General features: G+C 31.6%; 2 protein-coding genes across 2 annotated transcripts in view; one reads left to right on the top strand and one right to left on the bottom strand.

The window, feature by feature from the left end:
• LOC140434729 (arylsulfatase B-like) overlaps positions 1-18,952 on the top strand; it is a 1,454,394-nt gene that overhangs the window by 1,433,291 nt on the left and 2,151 nt on the right. The window lies entirely within an intron of this gene.
• Positions 6,716-18,078, bottom strand: LOC140433070 (uncharacterized). The gene is made up of 2 exons (XM_072521132.1): positions 17,955-18,078; positions 6,716-7,249 (listed from the first exon to the last, which is right to left on the bottom strand). The coding sequence occupies exon 2, from the start codon at positions 7,238-7,240 to the stop codon at positions 6,716-6,718; it is 525 nt and encodes a 174-aa protein (XP_072377233.1). The 5' UTR covers positions 7,241-7,249; positions 17,955-18,078.

Genomic DNA, 18,952 nt, shown 5'->3' with positions numbered 1-18,952 from the left:
GCTTGGTTCATAGTTTCTTTTATTAAGTTGATATATCTGCTGTCTATTCTACAATTTTGCATTGTGTTTATTACGGCCGTGTGTTCTATGGTATCGAAAGCTTTTTCGTAGTCTACAAATGCTAGAAAAACTGAAAACTTGTATTCGTTACATTCTTCTATTAATATTTTTGTGGTTAACAGGTGATCGGAAGTTGAATAGCCTTTTCTAAAACCTGCCTGTTCATATGGTTGGTATTCGTCTAATTTCCTTGTTAGTCGAGTAGTTATGACTTTGGTGAGTATTTTAAACAGGTGTGACAGTAGGCTGATGGGTCTGTAGTTTTCCAATTTTCGACTATCGCCTTTCTTGTGTAATAAGATTACTTTAGAGTTGTTCCAGCTCTTAGGGACTTTGCTTTGATGTAAACAACAGTCCACAAGCTTAGTTACAATTGCAATTAGTTCCTTACCTCCTTCTAATATCATATCTGTGGTAATATTATCTTCTCCTGCAGCTTTATTTCTCTTCATGTTTTCCAATGCTGTAGTTACCTCCGAAATTGTTACTTTTGGCATTATTTCTGATCCAACATTTTTTATTAGTTTCCGTGCTGGTCTGATCTCATCATCTTGTTAATGTGTTCTGTAAAGTTCTGTGTAAAATTCTTCTATTCGTGTCAGTATGTTTTCTCTAGTTGTGATTTCATTTTCGTCTTTTCCCATTAATGATATCATCTGACGTCGTCCTAGTGTCGGTCTGAGGCATTTCATACTCTTATTTTTTTCAATAGTTGTTGTTATTAATTTTTCGTTTTCTTTTCTTTTTTGTTGTCTAATTCCTTTTTTAATCTGCCTATTAAGTTCTCTATATTCGTCGGTTCCCCTTTTGTTAGATTTGTTTAAGATCTTCCTTCTTTTTATTTGTTGTAATATTTCTTTGTCCAATTCATTGTATGTTGTTTTTGGTTTTTTCAGTTGCAGAAGGCTTTTATTCACTGTTTCGATAAAAAGGTTATTCAAATCATCAATATCATTGGAGTTTATTTGCTGCATGCTAACTTGATTTAATGCATGCGCTATCTTTTTATTAAATTCACTATTTTTGATTTCTTCAGATGTCCATTTGTATCTTTTTTCATGTATTCTTTTTCTTTCTAGTTTTTTGTTAATTATTAGTTTTGTTCTTATTAGTCTATGATCGCTTCCTAGGTCAAACTGATTTAATACTGATACGTCTTCTACTAGGTTTCTATTCTTCGTTAAGATATAATCTATTTCATTCTTTGTCTTTTTATCGGGGCTCATCAATGTCCATTTTCTGCTTGGTTTTTTATTGAAAAAGGAGTTCATTGAGTACATGTAATGTTCATTCATGAAATTGAGAAGCATTTCTCCTTTATCGTTTCTTTTCCCGTAACCATAGTTACCAATTAAATGTTCATAATCTTCCTCTTTTTTGCCCAATTTAGCATTAAAATCTCCTAATAGTATTTCGTAATTTGCTTTATGTGTTTCTATAGCTGTTCTTATTTCATCATAAAATATTTCTACTTCTTCATCGTCGTGGCTTTTGGTCGGAGCGTACACTTGGATCACTTTCAGAGTGGTTCTTTTATTAATCCTGATGATGAGATATGCTACTCTGTCTGATATGGGCTTGAATTCTTCGATACACTGTGTGAGGCTTTGTTTTACCAAGAATCCCACTCCCGTGTATTCGCCACCTTTATGCATAAAATGTGTGCCATTTTTTAGTATTATAAACTCATCAATTTTTCTTCTGGTCTCGCATATACCAAGGATATCCCATTTTATATCCTTTAGTTCACTTTCTATTTCTGGGAATCTATTGTCGTCCGTCAGTGTTCGAATATTGTAGGAGCATAGCCAAATTGTCATCCTGTGGCAGCTGGGTCTTACCCAGGGATTCTTAGCACCCCCCTTCCGTTAGTTGTTTGATCGCTGCCGTGATCAAGACTCTGGGTAGTGCTAGGCACTGGGGGTCTTTTCTTTTTTGTCCTGTACATTGACTTGAAGGTTTGGACCGTTATCTCCTCACGCTGGTCCAGTGCGGGTTGAGGAGGGAAGGGAAGGATTTGGTTAGGTCTGGGTTGGTGGGTAGGATTTAGGGCTTAGGATCCGTTTCTCTCCCGGAAGAGGATTGGGAGAAAAAGCCGAGCTCGCGTGGGCAGGGGCCATCGAGCAAAAAGACAAAAGAGGGAATGTAAAGGTAGTGGGGGCAAAAATATTGTTAGACAGGAAGTGCCATCTTGAGAGGCCAAATTAAACAAGGAAAGAGAGTCTTTCCTTGTTTAAGAAATCAAATTTAGTTGGGTTATGTTATTATTTGTCCCAACTGTCACATGAAATCTTATTTATATTGAAGTTTTTTAACAATTGTTTCACATTTTAGACTGTTATCGTTAATATTTAATTAAAATTTTCTCGTCTAAGACACATTCTGAAAACTATTTTATAGCTACTGTTAATAAGTGTCGGAAAATTTAAATTTGGCGCATTCGCATTTCCGGATATGTCGGCCATCAGAGGCCACTTTTTTGGTCGCCTTTTCATAACGATTAGATTCCCTCTTTTGTCTTTTTGCTCGATGGCAGGGGCGCATCCCTGAAGCAGACCTGTCTTTACTGGGATCGTAAAGAGTGTCTACCCGCTACCCGCTATCATGTGCATTAGTTTCTTCCAAATCAAGGATAACTCCGTTAAAGACGGTAACACTTCCTAGGCTTGAGCTGTGCGCAATGGTTCTTCTTTCAAAACTTGTTGCAAAAATAATTTCTATCTTTGAAAACCAACTTGTAAAATTTCATTCAGTCAGCCTCTGGTCAGACTCCCAGGTTGCTCTGTCGTGGTGTAACAGTCACCCAAGTCGGTGGTCGGTTTTCGTGGCTTACCGGGTAGCACTTGTCCAAGAGTTGACTCAAAACTTTACATGGCGTCACATAAAGTCTACACAAAATGCCGCAGACCTTCTTTCTCGAGGAATGTCTGGTTCTGAAATTCTCAATAGCGATTTCTGGTGGCAAGGCCCTAAATACTTACGAGATAAAAATTGCAATGCTTCCAATCTAGCAAATGACAAAGTTCTCGAAAACCTGCCCGAGGAACGAAAAATAAGCCTCGTGGTAAATTCTAATGGAGACAACTTCTGGATGAGAATTTTTTCACGTTTCTCAAATATTTCACGCTTAAAACGTACAGTAGAGTACGTATTTCGTTTTATTTCTAATTGTAAAAAACAAAAAATTTCTGAACCCCTTTCTGTGGCGATGTGGTGATGCATTCTCAAAAGAAATTGCGGAGCCTAAAAATAACAAATTTATTTCAAATAAAAACATCGTTTCACTAAAACCATTTGTAGATCCTTCTAATTTTCTCAGAGTTGGAGGCAGACTTACAAACTGTCCCGACATAGACTATTTGCAAAAACATCCGATACTGCTTCCATCCAAGAACCATACCGTCAATCGTATCATCAAAAATGAACATCTCAGATTCGGACATGCTGGTGCTCAAACAGTTCTCTTAAACCTTCGGTTGAAATTCTGGCCTCTCAATGCTCTAAAGGAAACAAAATGAATTATTTGCAACTGCACCACATGTTTCCGATTTTCGTGCACTCCTGCACAACAGCTAATGGGCAACTTACCTGAGATAGGTTGTCCATTACAACAAAACCCTTTCAAAAAATAGGTGTAGATTATGGTGGACCCTTTCTGTTAAAATCTTCTTCACTCCGAAAAGCGCCAAAAATCAAGGCATACATAGCCATTTTCGTGTGGATGGTGACCAAAGCTGTGCACATTGAGGTTGTTTCTGATCTAACAACTTCTTCCTTCCTATTAACACTCAAAAGGTTCATTTCCCGACGTGGTAACTCAACCGTCATTTACAGTGACAATGCCACATGTTTTTCTGGTGCAAGAAACCAGCTTTATGACTTATACAAATTCTTTCAAAATAAGTCGAATTCTCAAACCATTGTGGAATACCTGTCAGAAAATTAAATCTCATGGAAGTTTATTCCCCCTAGATCTCCTCATTGGGCTGGGATCTGGGAAGCTTCAGTAAAAAGCGCTAAATATCATATGCGTAGGCTGATAGGCTCTTCTTCTTTCACTTTCGAACAGTTTTATGTCATGGTTCAAATTTAAGCTGTGATGAATTCAAGGCCTATCTGTGCCATGTCCAGCGACCCTTCTGATTACACTTTTCTCAGTCCTGATCACTTTATAATTGGCTCCAGCCTGACAGCGCATCCTGAGCAAAACTTAGAAAAAATCCCGGAATATAAACTATCCGTGTTTCAGCAAATTGCAAAAGTACAACAAAGTTTCTGGAAAAAGTGGTCTGTTGACTACTTAAACCGCTTACAAAACTCTCCAAAATGGTCCCGACCAAGGGATAACATAAAAATCAATGACTTAGTTCTTCTGAGAGAGGACGATGTACCTCCTCTTAAATGGCCTCTAGCACGGGTAGTTGATACAATGCCCGGTCAAGATGGCAAAGTCAGAGTGGTCAAGTTAAAGACCATCAATGGTCAATTTACAAGAGCAATCTCTAAAATTTCGGTTCTCCCTAGGCAAGATAAAGAAGAGTAGGTTAGACCACAAGGCTCTAACGCCGGGGGGAATGTTGGAGAACTATAATCTCCAACCAGATAATTCTATTTTCATAATTAATAAATATACTCGTATTTCCGCGCAGCCTCTGATACACAAATATGTCAAAATAATCACAGGGTGCATATACTGCAGTCTTGTTTCGTAGAAACTGTTAGTCTCCGCCTCTTTGACCTTGAATGATCATTCAAATGCAAAGATGCGTATTTTCGGGGGTTTTTAGCGGCAACAGTGAGTTAGTAACATTCTTATGGTAAAGACCTGTTAATTTTCGGAGAGTCCTTCTCCACGCTCAAAGTTACGCAAAATAAACCGGGACCGTTATGTGAAGATCTCGTTATGGTGTTTTCGGAAGTTTGGTAACCTGTATACATTTTCTAATTAGGTTCTTTACAATAATTCACTCACTGTTAATACTATAAATTTCTATTTCTTGCCCATTCTTTAAGTTTTTCATTACAATTCTAGCTAAAAAAGCACGTGTTTTATTAAATTTTGTCAGCCTTTTCAAACAGGCCAGATCACAGCACATCCTAAGAGTCCATCTAAGTTTCTCTACTGAGCTTTCGAAGGCTAGCGGAACATTGGACTTACAGCAAGTGCAAACCGCTGAAAGAGACACTGATTTCATTCAAGGATCTCCCTGAAGGGATGTTAAACACCGGCACCCCTCCAATTATCATTATTAAACAATACCGAGATAATTTTATGTGTGAAAATTACAAAAGATTTAAAACATTGTGCAATATTGTGTGACCTCACTACACTCATATTCGATGGCCAGCTAGCTCATCCGATCTAAATAAAGTCGACTTTATTTTGAGTTTGTGTTTAGTTCAGTATATACATAAGTACAAATTTTGTGTACTTATCTTACAAAGTGATCATTAACAAGTTTTTTTTTGGCTTAGACTTATCGTCATATAGCCAGACACAAAAGTGTCTGGCTGTATGACGCAGAGTCTTTAGAGTGTTCGACATATAGCTATTCAGTGATTATAATAATAATAACAGTTTTATTGATTTCATTTAAAAAACTTTTGTTGTTATTAGAAAAATTTGTTAAATTAACTTTATGTATTTAATTTTTAAAGAATTTTGTTTCTAGTTTTAATGAGATTAGTTTCCTATATGTATTTTTATTGTGAAGACTAAGAAAGCTTTCCAGCGTCTAAAATTAAGACTATGGCAATAATTTATTAATAAATATTTAACGATAAATAGACCATAACATTACGACTTGTATTACTATTCCTATTTTTTTTATAACTCTCTTTCAGATGATAAGGTGTATCTAGGGAATATGGTAAAGGTAGGCTACCTCCTAATAAGTAATTCATATATTGTTTTCTTTCTAGGTATACCATGTTTTTTTGTTTGTTTATTTTCTATGTTTCTCCTAGGTTAGCTTATGATTAGAAAATAAGACCTGATACTGATCGTTATAATATCTCTTCTCCTTATAATTTGCTTTTCATAGTCTGATATCTCCCACAGCTTTTACTGATAACATCTATAAAAATCCATCCGTATAATCTCTGAGACTAGAGCTACCGTGGTATTTCTTATAATCAGCTTCCTATAGGGTGTTACCAATTTTATTTCTATAGGGTGAAATCAACATCGTACTCATCCACACTCCAAGTTGCTGCAGCATTGAAAAAATCAAGTAAATAGTACCCCAATATCAAATATAAATGAATTGAAAGTAAAAATTGCTGAAGTACTTTCCCAGAGTACACTAGCAAGTTGGTCGAATCAACGCCTATACGACTACAGGCTGTAATTGATAATGAAGGAGGATTTACAAAATATTAGCAATCATTTTTCAATGCGCCGAGTTTGTTTCCTTATTAATTTTCTTGTTTTAAAGTTTGCATCATTTTAGCGATGTCATCAAAATCAAACATAAAATAATTAAATATTTATTGTTATTTAAGGATGGTATATTTCAAACCCAAAAAATAGCTTATGCTATTATATATATATATATATATATATATATATATATATATATATATATATATATATATATATATATATATATTGTTATGTTTTGTTTGTGTATAGTTTTATGAGCAATAAGTGTTTTTAAATAACATAGTCAACGAGTTTCATAGAGGGTCGTGTTGAAACTACTGGCTGGTTCTGGTGAAGGTCATCATTAACTGCAGAACTTGGCACATTACATTTGGATTTTATTTCTGTTCCGTCAGCAGTGATGTGGTAAATTATAGGTTCGTCTAAACTAATTACAACCGCGTCTGAAGATTGTAAATCTTTCAAGTTCGAGATTTGACCAACTTGTGAAGGAACACTGGTGCTAGAGCATGTGGTTGCGTCTATTATGGTGTCGAAGAACTTCTGCGATACCAGTGGAATCTCTTCAAATTCGCTAGATACATACAAAGATGCTGAGTCTTTTACATCATACGAAACTGAAGATATTTCAAATAATTCGCTGTCAAAGTTAGAGTCACCCACATATAGTGAGAGTGACACCAACTCATGTGAAGACTCAGACCGAGTGGTTACCAAAGACGGTATGGCATTTGGTTCTTCTGTTCCTTGAGAACTAAGAGCTAATCTTACTAGATGTCTTAATCTACTACTCATGGCGATAATCTGAAATAAAAGAATATTTTATCTTGTTTGTCGACTTTAAAATATTACTTATAAAAGTTATATTATTTTAGATTATAAGTGCGCCAAATGTGGCCTCCATTCTTCTTGTCTTTTATTTTATTTTCGCCAGGTATGATTAACGGTGTGGCCGTCCGATAGCTCGATCGGTACGGGATTTATCTTGTATTATTCAATCTTACTTAATAGTGCGTAATGTTGTAAAGACGCAGTATTGCATCATGTACGATCAGTACGGAGTAAATCTTGTATTATTCAATCTTACGCAATATTACGCGTGAGATGAAACATCCTATATTGACCAAAAATGTGTCAACCGAGGTAAGACACCTTGTACATAAAATATGGAACTTGTAGTACCTTATAATACTCACTACAAAATAATACAAAAAGATAGGATTATGATTCACTTGAGACGAAATAAATCTAGAACAACCATTACCTATCACACCAATACAATTACAAAGAAACCTCTATAATTTGAAAAAAACTACGTTATGTTGAGGAAATCTAGATTTTGATCTACATTTTTTACAATGTTTTCTACAAATCTCAACGAAAGTAAAAGAAAAAACCATAAATAATTACCGAAAAAATTATTTTGTGGTACTTACGTTCTGACTCTGCGGCTATACACAGTGCACTAACAGATCGTAACGTACTTCACTGCATCGTAAGTAGCAATTTTTGTACCACGTGACTTGCACCTTGCGATGTTTTGGTGACCATGCGATGTTTTCACAACTACAAAATTAATTTGTTCACATTTTTATGTGACTTACGTTACAGCAAATTCGGTTTTTTCTCCAAGACTATGCTAATATACCTTACGATAATTTTGCTGGGAGGTGCCTGGCGGCTTGATAGATACGATGCTTCAATAAAACTATTTTCCCTAAATTTGTCACTTACGATGTTATGGCAAAAAGGTATCTAATAGGGTTTTTATCGCGGTTCTCAAAGAATTAGTTTGTAAGCACTTTTTGAAATTATCTTTATTATATCTATTATGAAACACACATATATATCCAACATAGACAATGTAAATTTAAAACAAACTATCTTTAAATTGAAATTCTTATGACACTAATTAAATTATATAGACAATGTAAATTTAAAACAAACTATCTTTAAATTGAAATTCTTATAACACTATTTAAATTATATTAACAAAATTTGGTACCTTTCTGTCACTGAATGCCTATATGAAACTGTTCCCCAAAAGATTTTAATCACCACTCAATGTCTTCGTTGTCCACCTCGGTTATCCTTCTTTTTGTAAACTTGCCTTGCCAAATATACCACAATTTTTTAATTATCAGCTTCCACTATTTTAGAATATTTTTCTTCTTAATAGTATTTATAAATCGGTAAAATATTGTTCTTTCTTCTTTTCTATTTATTCTTCTTTCTAATAATCTTTTTTTTCTTCCAATCTCCAATCACCATATACATTATATAATTTTAATTTTCAATTAATACTCTCTTCCATTCTCCAATCACCATATACATAACATAATTTTAAATCTTCAATTAATACTCTTTTAATTCTGTTTCTTAATCTTCATTACTGATACCTGAGTACCTTGACTGAACTATACTAATTGACTATATTCTGACTTACTGACCCACTAACTGACCATTTTGAATCCAAATCACATCATATTTATATCATTTTTAATGTTCACGAATACTCTTGAAAGAAAATATATTCGAATCCTTCTATTTCATAGACATTACAATGTTCGCGAAGATTCTACTGCGAACAAAGGTTAAATTCTTTCTATTGACATCTTGTTTTTATATTTCTAGATAATTCTTTCCTATTCTATCTAGAAGATTACTATTCTAACTAAAATTCTATCGAGAATTTTATGGAAATTTAGGCTTTTCAGATCAGAATATAAATTTATATATAAATTAAATCTAAAATTAATAAATAACCCTATTTTTTAATCCATAATGATTATTTATCAAAGTTCCTACAACTAAATTTACTTGAGTCTATATTTGGTTGCCTATAAAGATGGCTCACTCAAACATATTTACAATATCATAATTATTAAAATAACCAAATACATTGCAAAATAAAAACTTTTTAAACTTATTATTATGTTAATTTCTTAAAAATGCCATCATATAAATCCTTTTTTTTTAATATTCTCTAGTATATAACTTATAAATTATTTCTTTAAACACTACCTTTGTTTCTCCTATATTTAATATCATCTCAATACCCCAAAATTAATTTTAAAAGAAATAATTCACTTATTATTTTTTTAAATATTAATTTTCTTATCCAGACACATTTGTAAATATATTAAATTAAATAATTCCATTTGTTTATTTAAAATTGTTCTATTAAATACATCCCTGTTGCCTGTCTATGTCAATTGTCATGTCAAATAGAGGCTATATTTTAACAATGAATAAATATAACCTAATCTAAGCGTCTATATCATTGTGCTCTGTTTGTTTATAGACAAGATCTAGGTAAGCATTCATTACCATTTTCCTTCTTTCCGTTCAAAAGGCTTTCATCAATATGAATGGTAAGTTTTACACTTTTCATATTATTTTTAGAAAGACATTCTAACTTCTTTAATATATCTTTCTGCAGGATTTGCCTGAGGATGTCTGATACTTGTAAAATGAATGTTGATTCCCTTTTTCTCACAAAATGCCCGAAATTTTTGGTTGTTAAAATATGTAGCGTTATCTATTATGCAATTTCTAAATGGTCCTATTTCTTCGAAAAATTGATTAATATATAATTTCAATGTTTTAACATTTGTTCTTGAGCAAGGATATAGTTTAATAAATTTTGTATATAAATCAACTATCACTAGTATATGCTTTTTTCCTGTTTGACTGGGAACTAAATTTGAGATGAAATCCATGGAAACTGTATTTAGTTTTTCATATGCAACAATAGATTTATATGTGTTCTGGTTTTTGAAATTCTTTTCTTTGTTTATTTGACATATATGGCATTGGGTAGTAATTTCTTTTGCTATAAGTACTTATGTCATTCTTTGCAAAATAATTATCCCTAAATAGCATCTATAGCTTTCTTGAACCAATATGCATGTAATTGTTATGTAAATTTTTCAATATTTTCCTTGCCAAAATTCTACTTATTACATATACTGCTATGCCATTAATTATTTTATAATACACCCCATCTTTCCTAAGGACTTTTTGTTTTTCATTCAAATTGATCTGATCTCTTATGATTTCTTCTTTAGAATATAATCCAGTGCTTTCTAATAACTGATTTAATCCAATTTTTATTGTTCGCTGCCCTTTTTGTGATGTATTTTCTAACCTTGACAAAGCATCTGCCACTATGTTGGATTTTCCAGAAATGTATTTGATTTCAAAACTGCATTCACTCAGTATTAGATTCCAATGGTGTACTCGACTGTTTCCATATTTGTTATTTAATATAGATGTTAAAGCTTGGTGATCTGTTTCTATAGTAAATTCATTACCCAACAAATAAAATCTTAATTTTGTGACACAGTGTATGATACTTGCTAGTTCTAATTCTGAAACTGAGTAACCCTTTTCATAGGGCTTTGTAATTCTTGAAATGAATTGTATCGGGTATTCGACCCCATCATGTATTTGTAATAATACCCCTGATAATCACTCTATGGATGCATCTGTTCTTAATATGAATGGCTGTGTGTAGTCAGGATGGTATATTTTTAAATTTGACAGAAAAATGTTTTTGATTTCTTGGAATGCTAGTTCTCTTCTCTGATCCCATCTCCATTTTACACCTTTCCTCAGCAATTCAAGTCAGGGAATTTATTTTATACTTAGATCTGGTATCATCCTTTTATAATAATTAATTATTCCAATAAATCCTCTTAAAGTTCTTAGATTGTGTAGTGTTTTATATTTATGAATGACCTGTGTCCGTTCTGTATCCATTTCGATTCCCTTAGTGTTAAGTTTATAACCTAGATATATTACTTCTTTTTGAAAAAATGTACATTTTTCTTGATTTATTTTTAGTCCAACTTTGTCTAATCTGTTGATTACAATTTTTAGGTGTTTCTCATGATCTTCAGCCGTTTTAGAAAAAATTAATATATCATCAATGTAGTGAATTACAAATTGTTCATATTGATCCAAAATATCATGAAGACATCTACATAGAGCACTGCAAGATGATTGAAGTCCAAATGGTACTACTTTGAATTAATATACTACTCCATCTATCTGAAATCCCGTATAGTGTCTACTTTCTCTTTCTAGAGGTATTAACCAGAAACTATGCTGTAAATCAATTTTAGTAAAAAATGACATTCCTGTAATTCTTCCTAGTATTCCATCTATACTCATTGGTGCTTTAACTTGCTTTTCAGTAATCTTATTAATATTCCTTGCATCCAAACATAACCTGATTTCACCTGATCTTTTACGTACTACTACTATAGGGTTTATAAAACGTGTATCTGCCTTCTCAATGATTCCATCTTCTAACATATTTGTTTTAAAATCTTTTTCTTCTTTAACTTTTATACTATGGATATAATTTTGTGCAATTCTATTTTCTTTATTGACAAATCACTTGTGTTGCTGAAATATGGAAACGACTATTGATTTATATTCTTCAGGGCAATTTAAAACTTTTATCACATCTTCTTCTTTACAAATAAAATTATTCTTCATTATGTACTCATTATTCCTTGCTTCCAATTTTACGCACTCCACCTCGTAGGCATCCATCTGCTTAAAATTTCCATTCCTTAAATATTCACTACAATTATTCTTTACATTCTTTTGGGACATCTCCCTATCATCAAAATACATTTCTTCTTCATAAACATCATTACTTTCTTTTAATAATATCCTATTAACTCTTATTCCTTCTTCCACCTCATCTTTCTGCATAAACTTAATTATTTGCCCTTCCAAAGTTACCATTTTTTCTTCAAAATCTATCTCTACTTTCTTCTTTTCCAATTCGTCATTTCCCATTAATATATCAACACATAAATCCTTGACAACAAATCCTTGCATATTAATTTCTTTATTGAGAATATTAATTTTAAAACTGGCTAGTGTATTAATTTCACCCAACTTCTTATTATTTGCACCAACAATTTTAATTTTTGGAATCTTAATTATATCTGGTAGTTTTAATGTATTAAAAACAAAAATTTTCCGAGACTAAAGTACTTTCTGAACCAGTATCTATCATAACCTTAATCATTTTATTTTTGGCCATAGCATTTATATAAATTAAATTAATATGTGTGTGTGTGTGTGTGTGTGTGTGTGTGTGTGTGTGTGTGTGTGTGTGTGTTTGGTGAGTTGGCTTGGAAACTAGTCCTTTAGCCACAGAATTGTAATGTAAGATATTAGTTTTTAAATAATGTAACCAACTTTAAATTAAATTAATAGATTCAATAATTTTATCTTCATCTAAAGAAATAAATTCAGAAGGTTTTTCCTAATGGCAATGGCCCCACTTGTAATTCAGAAGGTTCACTGAACATAATTTTGATTGTTAGAATTGTCAGATTGTGTCTGCCCACTTGGATCTAATATTATATATGTCTTTCCCTACTATGACTTCTACTCATATTTTCTTGCCTTGTACTATTTCGTTTACTATCTTCGCAGCTTCTATTCCTTCGTACATAATTTACCTGTCTGTTGTAGTTAGGTCATTCTGTATTTCTTCTATTGTTAAAATATTGTCTAGTATAATTAGTATTGTTATTAAAATATTGTCTATTATAACTAGTATTGTTATTAAAATGCTGTCTATTTTGATTATTGTTATTATTATTAAAATTTTGTAAATTATTACCATATCTATTATTATTGTATGATTGTCTATAAGGTTGATTATATTGAATCTTATTATTATTATCTTATTATTATTATCTTATTATATTGAAAGTTATTATTGTTTTTGCTATTACTATTATTCATCCTAATATCATTGTTATCATTATTACTTGCCATATTACCTCTTTGTATTCTTTGAATAAAATTAACAAAACTCTCTATTGTTTGAATATTTTGTACAGTTACTGTTTGCACGACATCGGCATCAAAATGTCTAGATACATTTAAGACTGTTTCATCCTCTCTAAGTGATGGTTCTAAATATTTTGCAACTGTTATCAGTTTTAATGCATCATCTATCATATTTGATCTTAAATTGTGATTATACTTTTCAAAATATAGAACTTCCCTAAATTTAGCTTGCTCTAATTCACCCCAATAGTAATTTAAAAATTGATTTTCAAATGTTTGAAAATTATCCAAATCATTTTCAATACTGGCAAACCAAGTTGCCGCATTGTCACTTAGTGTCATTCTAATAATATAATCTTTAATATCATTAATATTATTCACTAATCTTAATTTATGTTTTAAACTATTTATGTATATTCTAGGATGCAGATTTTTTATATTACCAGAGAATTTAATCCCAGTCTCATTTGTTAAATTAAAGTAAGGTCTCCCTATGTCTCTCATTTGTGAAATATCATCTATTCTCTGTTCCACATTTCTTATTTGATTACTATTTATTTGAATATTTTGTTGCATAGCGTCTAATTTTTCTTCTGTCTTTCTCCTATCTTCGTTAATTTTTACTTCTAAGTTACATTTCTGCAACTCTATTTTCTGTTCTATATCTATCTTATTATCTTGAATAATCCTATTTACTTCTGTCCTCTCATTTTCTATTCTTTTGTTGTAGTCATTCCGTATATTTTTTATTTCATTTGCTACTTTTTTCTCTGCAGCTTCAAGTTTTTTATCCATTTGTTTTTCTATTCGTTTTACAATTTTATTATTATTATCTTCTATTTTCTTTTCTAATTTTCTATAATTCTCTTCCAATTTCTGTTCCATTTTTTTCGTGTCTTCTTTATGTTCTTTTGAACTCTCTTCCAAATTCAGTTCTATTTTTTTCATGTCTTCTTTGACTTCTTTTGAATTCTCTTCCATTTTTTTCGTATTCTCTTTCATTTTTTTCATATTCTCTTCCATTGTCTTGTTCATCTGCATCATTAATGACATCAAAGCTACCATATTGACATTTTCCTCTCTTTCTGGATTCATTTCTGCAGTATCTTGTGGAACTTGAACTAAAATCTACTCTTGTACCGGTTGTGTTTCTACTTCCACATCTTCTTCATTAGTTTTGCTTCTTGTACCTTTCTTTCCTTGAGACATTTTGAGACTTTACTTGTTCAAATATAATTAAAAATAAAATCTATAATTTGTTTTCTTTCTAATGAAAATTAATTTAATTATATGAGAGCACTTATCTTCCCAAACTAATTCTTTTAAAGAAAGAGCCCCGCGGTGGGCGCCAAATTGTTATGATGTTTTGTTTGTGTATAGTTTTATGGGCAATGAGTGTTTTTAAATAACATATATATATATATATATATATATATATATATATATATATATATATATATATATATATATATATATATATATATATATATATAGGGTCTTTATCGCGGTTTTCAAAGAATTAGTTTGTAAGCACTTTTTGAAATTATCTTTATTATATCTATTATGAAACACACATATATATCTAATACAGACAATGTAAATTTAAAACAAACTATCTTTAAATTGAAATACTTATGACACTAATTAAATTATATAGACAATGTAAATTTAAAACAAACTATCTTTCAATTGAAATTCTTATGACACTAATTAAATTATATTAACAAAATTTGGTACCTTTCTGTCACTGAATGCCTAAATGAAACTGTTCTCCAAAAGATTTTAATCACCACTCAATGTCTTCGTTGTCAACCTTAACCATCCTTCTTTTTGTAAACTTGCCTTGTGAAATACACCACAATTTTTTAATTATCAGCTTCCACCATTTTAGAATATTTTTCTTCTTAATAGTATTTATAAATCAGTAAAATATTGTTCTTTCTTCTTTTTTATTTATTCTTCTTTCTAATAATCTTTTTTTTTCTTTCAATCTCCAATCACCATATACATTATATAATTTTAATCTTCAATTAATACTTTCTTCCATTCTCCAATCACCATATACATTATATAATTTTAATTTTCAATTAATACTCTCTTCCATTCTCCAATCACCATATACATAACATAATTAATCTTCAATTAATACTCTCTTAATTCTGTTTCTTAATCTTCATTACTGATAACTAAGTATCTTGACTGAACTATACTAATTGACTATATTCTGACTTACTGACCCACTAACTGACCATTTTGAATCCAAATCACATCATATTTATGTAATTTTTAATGTTCACGAATCTTCTTGAAAGAAAATATATTCGAATCCTTCTATTTCATAGACATTACAATGTTCGCGAAGATTCTACTGCGAACAAAGGTTAAATTCTTTCTATTGACATCTTGTTTTTATATTTCTAGATAATTCTTTCCTATTCTATCTAGAAGATTACTATTCTAACTAAAATTCTATCGAGAATTTTATGGAAATTTAGGCTTTTCAGATCAGAATACAAATTTATATATAAATTACATCTAAAATTAATAAATAACCCTATTTTTTAATCCATAATAATTATTTATCAAAGTTCCTACAACTGAATTTACTTGAGTGTATATTTGGTTGCCTATAAAGATGGCTCACTCAAACATATTTACAATATCATAATTATTAAAATAATTGTAGGTATTGGCAGGCGGCCAATAACTGATTTTTACAAATTTGCAGGTAATATTGAACTGAACTTTTTTGGAACAATGCCTAAAATTACTGACGGAGTGAAAAAAAAAGTATACAGAAGAAGAGCTTCAAACTGCCCTAAATGAAATAAACAACGGGTTTTCATTACGAGAAGTTTCAAGGCGCTATAAAATTCCAAGGGCAACCCTACAATTTCGATAAAGTAAAAAATTTACGAAACGAAATTTAGTACCTAATCCAGTTCTTCTACCAGAAGAAGAAAAAATTTTGATGAACTGTATTTTCGAAAATCATAGGAAAGGGTTCCACGTCGGAAGGAAGATGTGTAGGAATCAGTTAAGCAGTTTTTTGATACCAATCCCAGAGATAATCCTTTTATTAACAATCGTCCTGGCGAAACTTGGTACAAAGCTTTCCTACGAAGAAATACCGAGATTTCTTTGCGTACAGCAGAAGCTGTAACCGCGGCTAGCGCAAATGTTTCGGAAAGTGACATACGAAAATGGTTTTTTGAAGTTGAAAGTTTTTTCATAGACAAAGGACTTACGGAAGTGTTACAGTGCCCCGATCGTATTATGAATGCAGATGAGACATGTTTTAATCTGTGCTTGAAAAACAGTAAAGTTCTAGTGCCTAGGAGGCATCAAATGTTTATGAAGTGAAACATGTATCGTCTAAATCTATCATCACTCTGATGTTTACTTTTACAGCATCTGGAGGAATAACACCACCGATGGTCGTGTATTGATATAAGCGGCTTCCTGCGAATATCGCCGTCTGTTCCTGGTGAATGGGGTATTGTCCTTTCTGATACGGGCTGGATGAAAGCAGAATTAATGTGTGATTATATTGAAAACATACTTTATCCGCGTTTAAAAAAGGTGAATACGTCATTTCCGATCGTTTTGTTTTTAGACGGTCATCGAACACACATGACGTACAACCTTAGTACCTTGTGTAAAAAACTAAATATTGTTTTAATATGTCTATATCCTAATTCTACGAAACTTCTTCAACCGGCAGATGTATCAGCTTTCAAGCCTATCAAAAGTGGATGGAAGAAGGCTGTTATACAATGGAGATGAGATCATCCTTCAGAGACATTATCAAAAGAGCATTTTGCAAATGTTCTGAAAATTGCCGTGGAACAAACTGGAAAGTCAGAAACAATAAAAAGTGGATTCAAGGCTTGCGGACTATATACTTGGAATCCAAATGCTTTAGATTATTCCAAGTGTCTTGGAGGACAAAAAATATTAACAGTTGAATCTGAAACAAAGTCAGAAAATCTAAGTAACACATTTTTAATTTCCAAAGATTTCTCTCGCATAGTAGGAAATGACATTATTGAAGAATTTAACAATGATGTTATAGAAAATGAACAACCACTATTGTTTAAGTTATGGAAAAGTTTTAAACACATTCCTCAGGCCATAGAAGTGATTCCGGTGGAACAGCAAACTTTAAATATGACTACCGATAGCACTGCCCATACAAAAGAGCCTGAACCTTCCGATTTCAACATTAATGAGATTCCTGTATTAATTGTAAATCACGATCAAATATTAGATGGACTGCTGGATGAAAATATTTAAATTATTAACGTCCGAGATATGCTCCCTGTACCTACAGGCACCGAGCAAATTGAACGATCACTGCCTAATAGGAATAATGAAAACACAAACGAACAAAGGCTTCCAAATCTGAATGAGACTTTGTAGTTTGCAAAGACACCTAAACGAAAAGTAAACAGAAACACAAAAAAAATAACATACGCAATTACATCTACCCAGTGGATTAAAAGAAAAGCTGAAGAGGAGAAATCTAAAAAAAAAAGATTGCTGCAGAAAAGGAAGAGAGAAAAAGACAACGTTTGAAAAAGAAGGCTTTTATAGTTAGCAAAATTTCCGAAAAGGTTAAAAATTTAAAAACAGAAACAAGAAAGAAAAAACAGAAAGTAAAAAAACAAAACAAACTTACCAAGCAATCTATCTTACCAGAGAAGGATTCTTTTAATACATGTGAAGACAGTTCGCTTCTTGATAAATTTCTATCCAATATATCATCTCCCTCGTCTTTACAAGATAACGAAAAATGTGCTTTGAAAAACATTGCAATGGAGAAGGTTTACCGATGAGCTCATGGAAACCTGCAAGAATAATTCGTTATTTAAAAATCCCAAGCTGACTGATTGTCTTCTGGTGTACTTATAATTTTAAAGAGTAAAATCTTGGAATTAAATGTAACTTTTGCCGAAGGGCCTACCACATTTCTTGCATAAATAGACTTAATAAATCAAATTCACAGATATTTAGCTGCAATATATGTCTAAAAAACAAACATAAAATAATTAAGTCTTATAGGTACGTATGTATCATTTTTTACTTTTATATTAAAAGGGAATTATATTAATAGGGAATTATTTTGATTTTGTGTACTGTTTTTACTGTGAATAAATATTACATATTATTATTTTAATTAGTACCTAAACCTGTTTAATTTTTGATTATTTTTTCGGCCAATATCTTATTGATTGGTGGCTAATCACTAGAAGTTTCATAATCCGTCCTGGCCAATAACTGACAAATTAGTGGCTAATCACTGGGGGAGCCATGCCAATAACTAATTTTTGACAAACAGGTATTATAAAAGATTTTTTGGAACTTAAATTTAATTCTAGACTAGAAATGTTTGGTTTTGTATAAACTACAACTGATTTTTTATTGGGAGGAACGTAATATTCCTACTGATAAACATTTATTACATAATTCCATGATTTAATCCCTTATTAGAAATGTGACCGGCCAATCACTGGGTAGTCTACCCTATATATACTCGAATTAAATAAATTTCAAACACAAATGTCTGTATTGATACAATAATATTACATCTGTTTAACGCCATATACAATACTGGTATTAAAGGGAAACGATGGGGTTATTTCCACCGTGCCCGTAGCGCATCAAACCCTCGTGGCG

Source organism: Diabrotica undecimpunctata, chromosome 2 (assembly GCF_040954645.1).
Source record: "Diabrotica undecimpunctata isolate CICGRU chromosome 2, icDiaUnde3, whole genome shotgun sequence".
Lineage (NCBI taxonomy): Eukaryota > Metazoa > Arthropoda > Insecta > Coleoptera > Chrysomelidae > Diabrotica > Diabrotica undecimpunctata.
This window is presented reverse-complemented; position numbering and strand designations above follow the sequence as displayed.

Bases quoted from the DNA above. Each gene is read 5' to 3' on its own strand.
- LOC140433070 (XM_072521132.1), bottom strand. From the start codon at position 7,240: ATGAGTAGTAGATTAAGACATCTAGTAAGATTAGCTCTTAGTTCTCAA.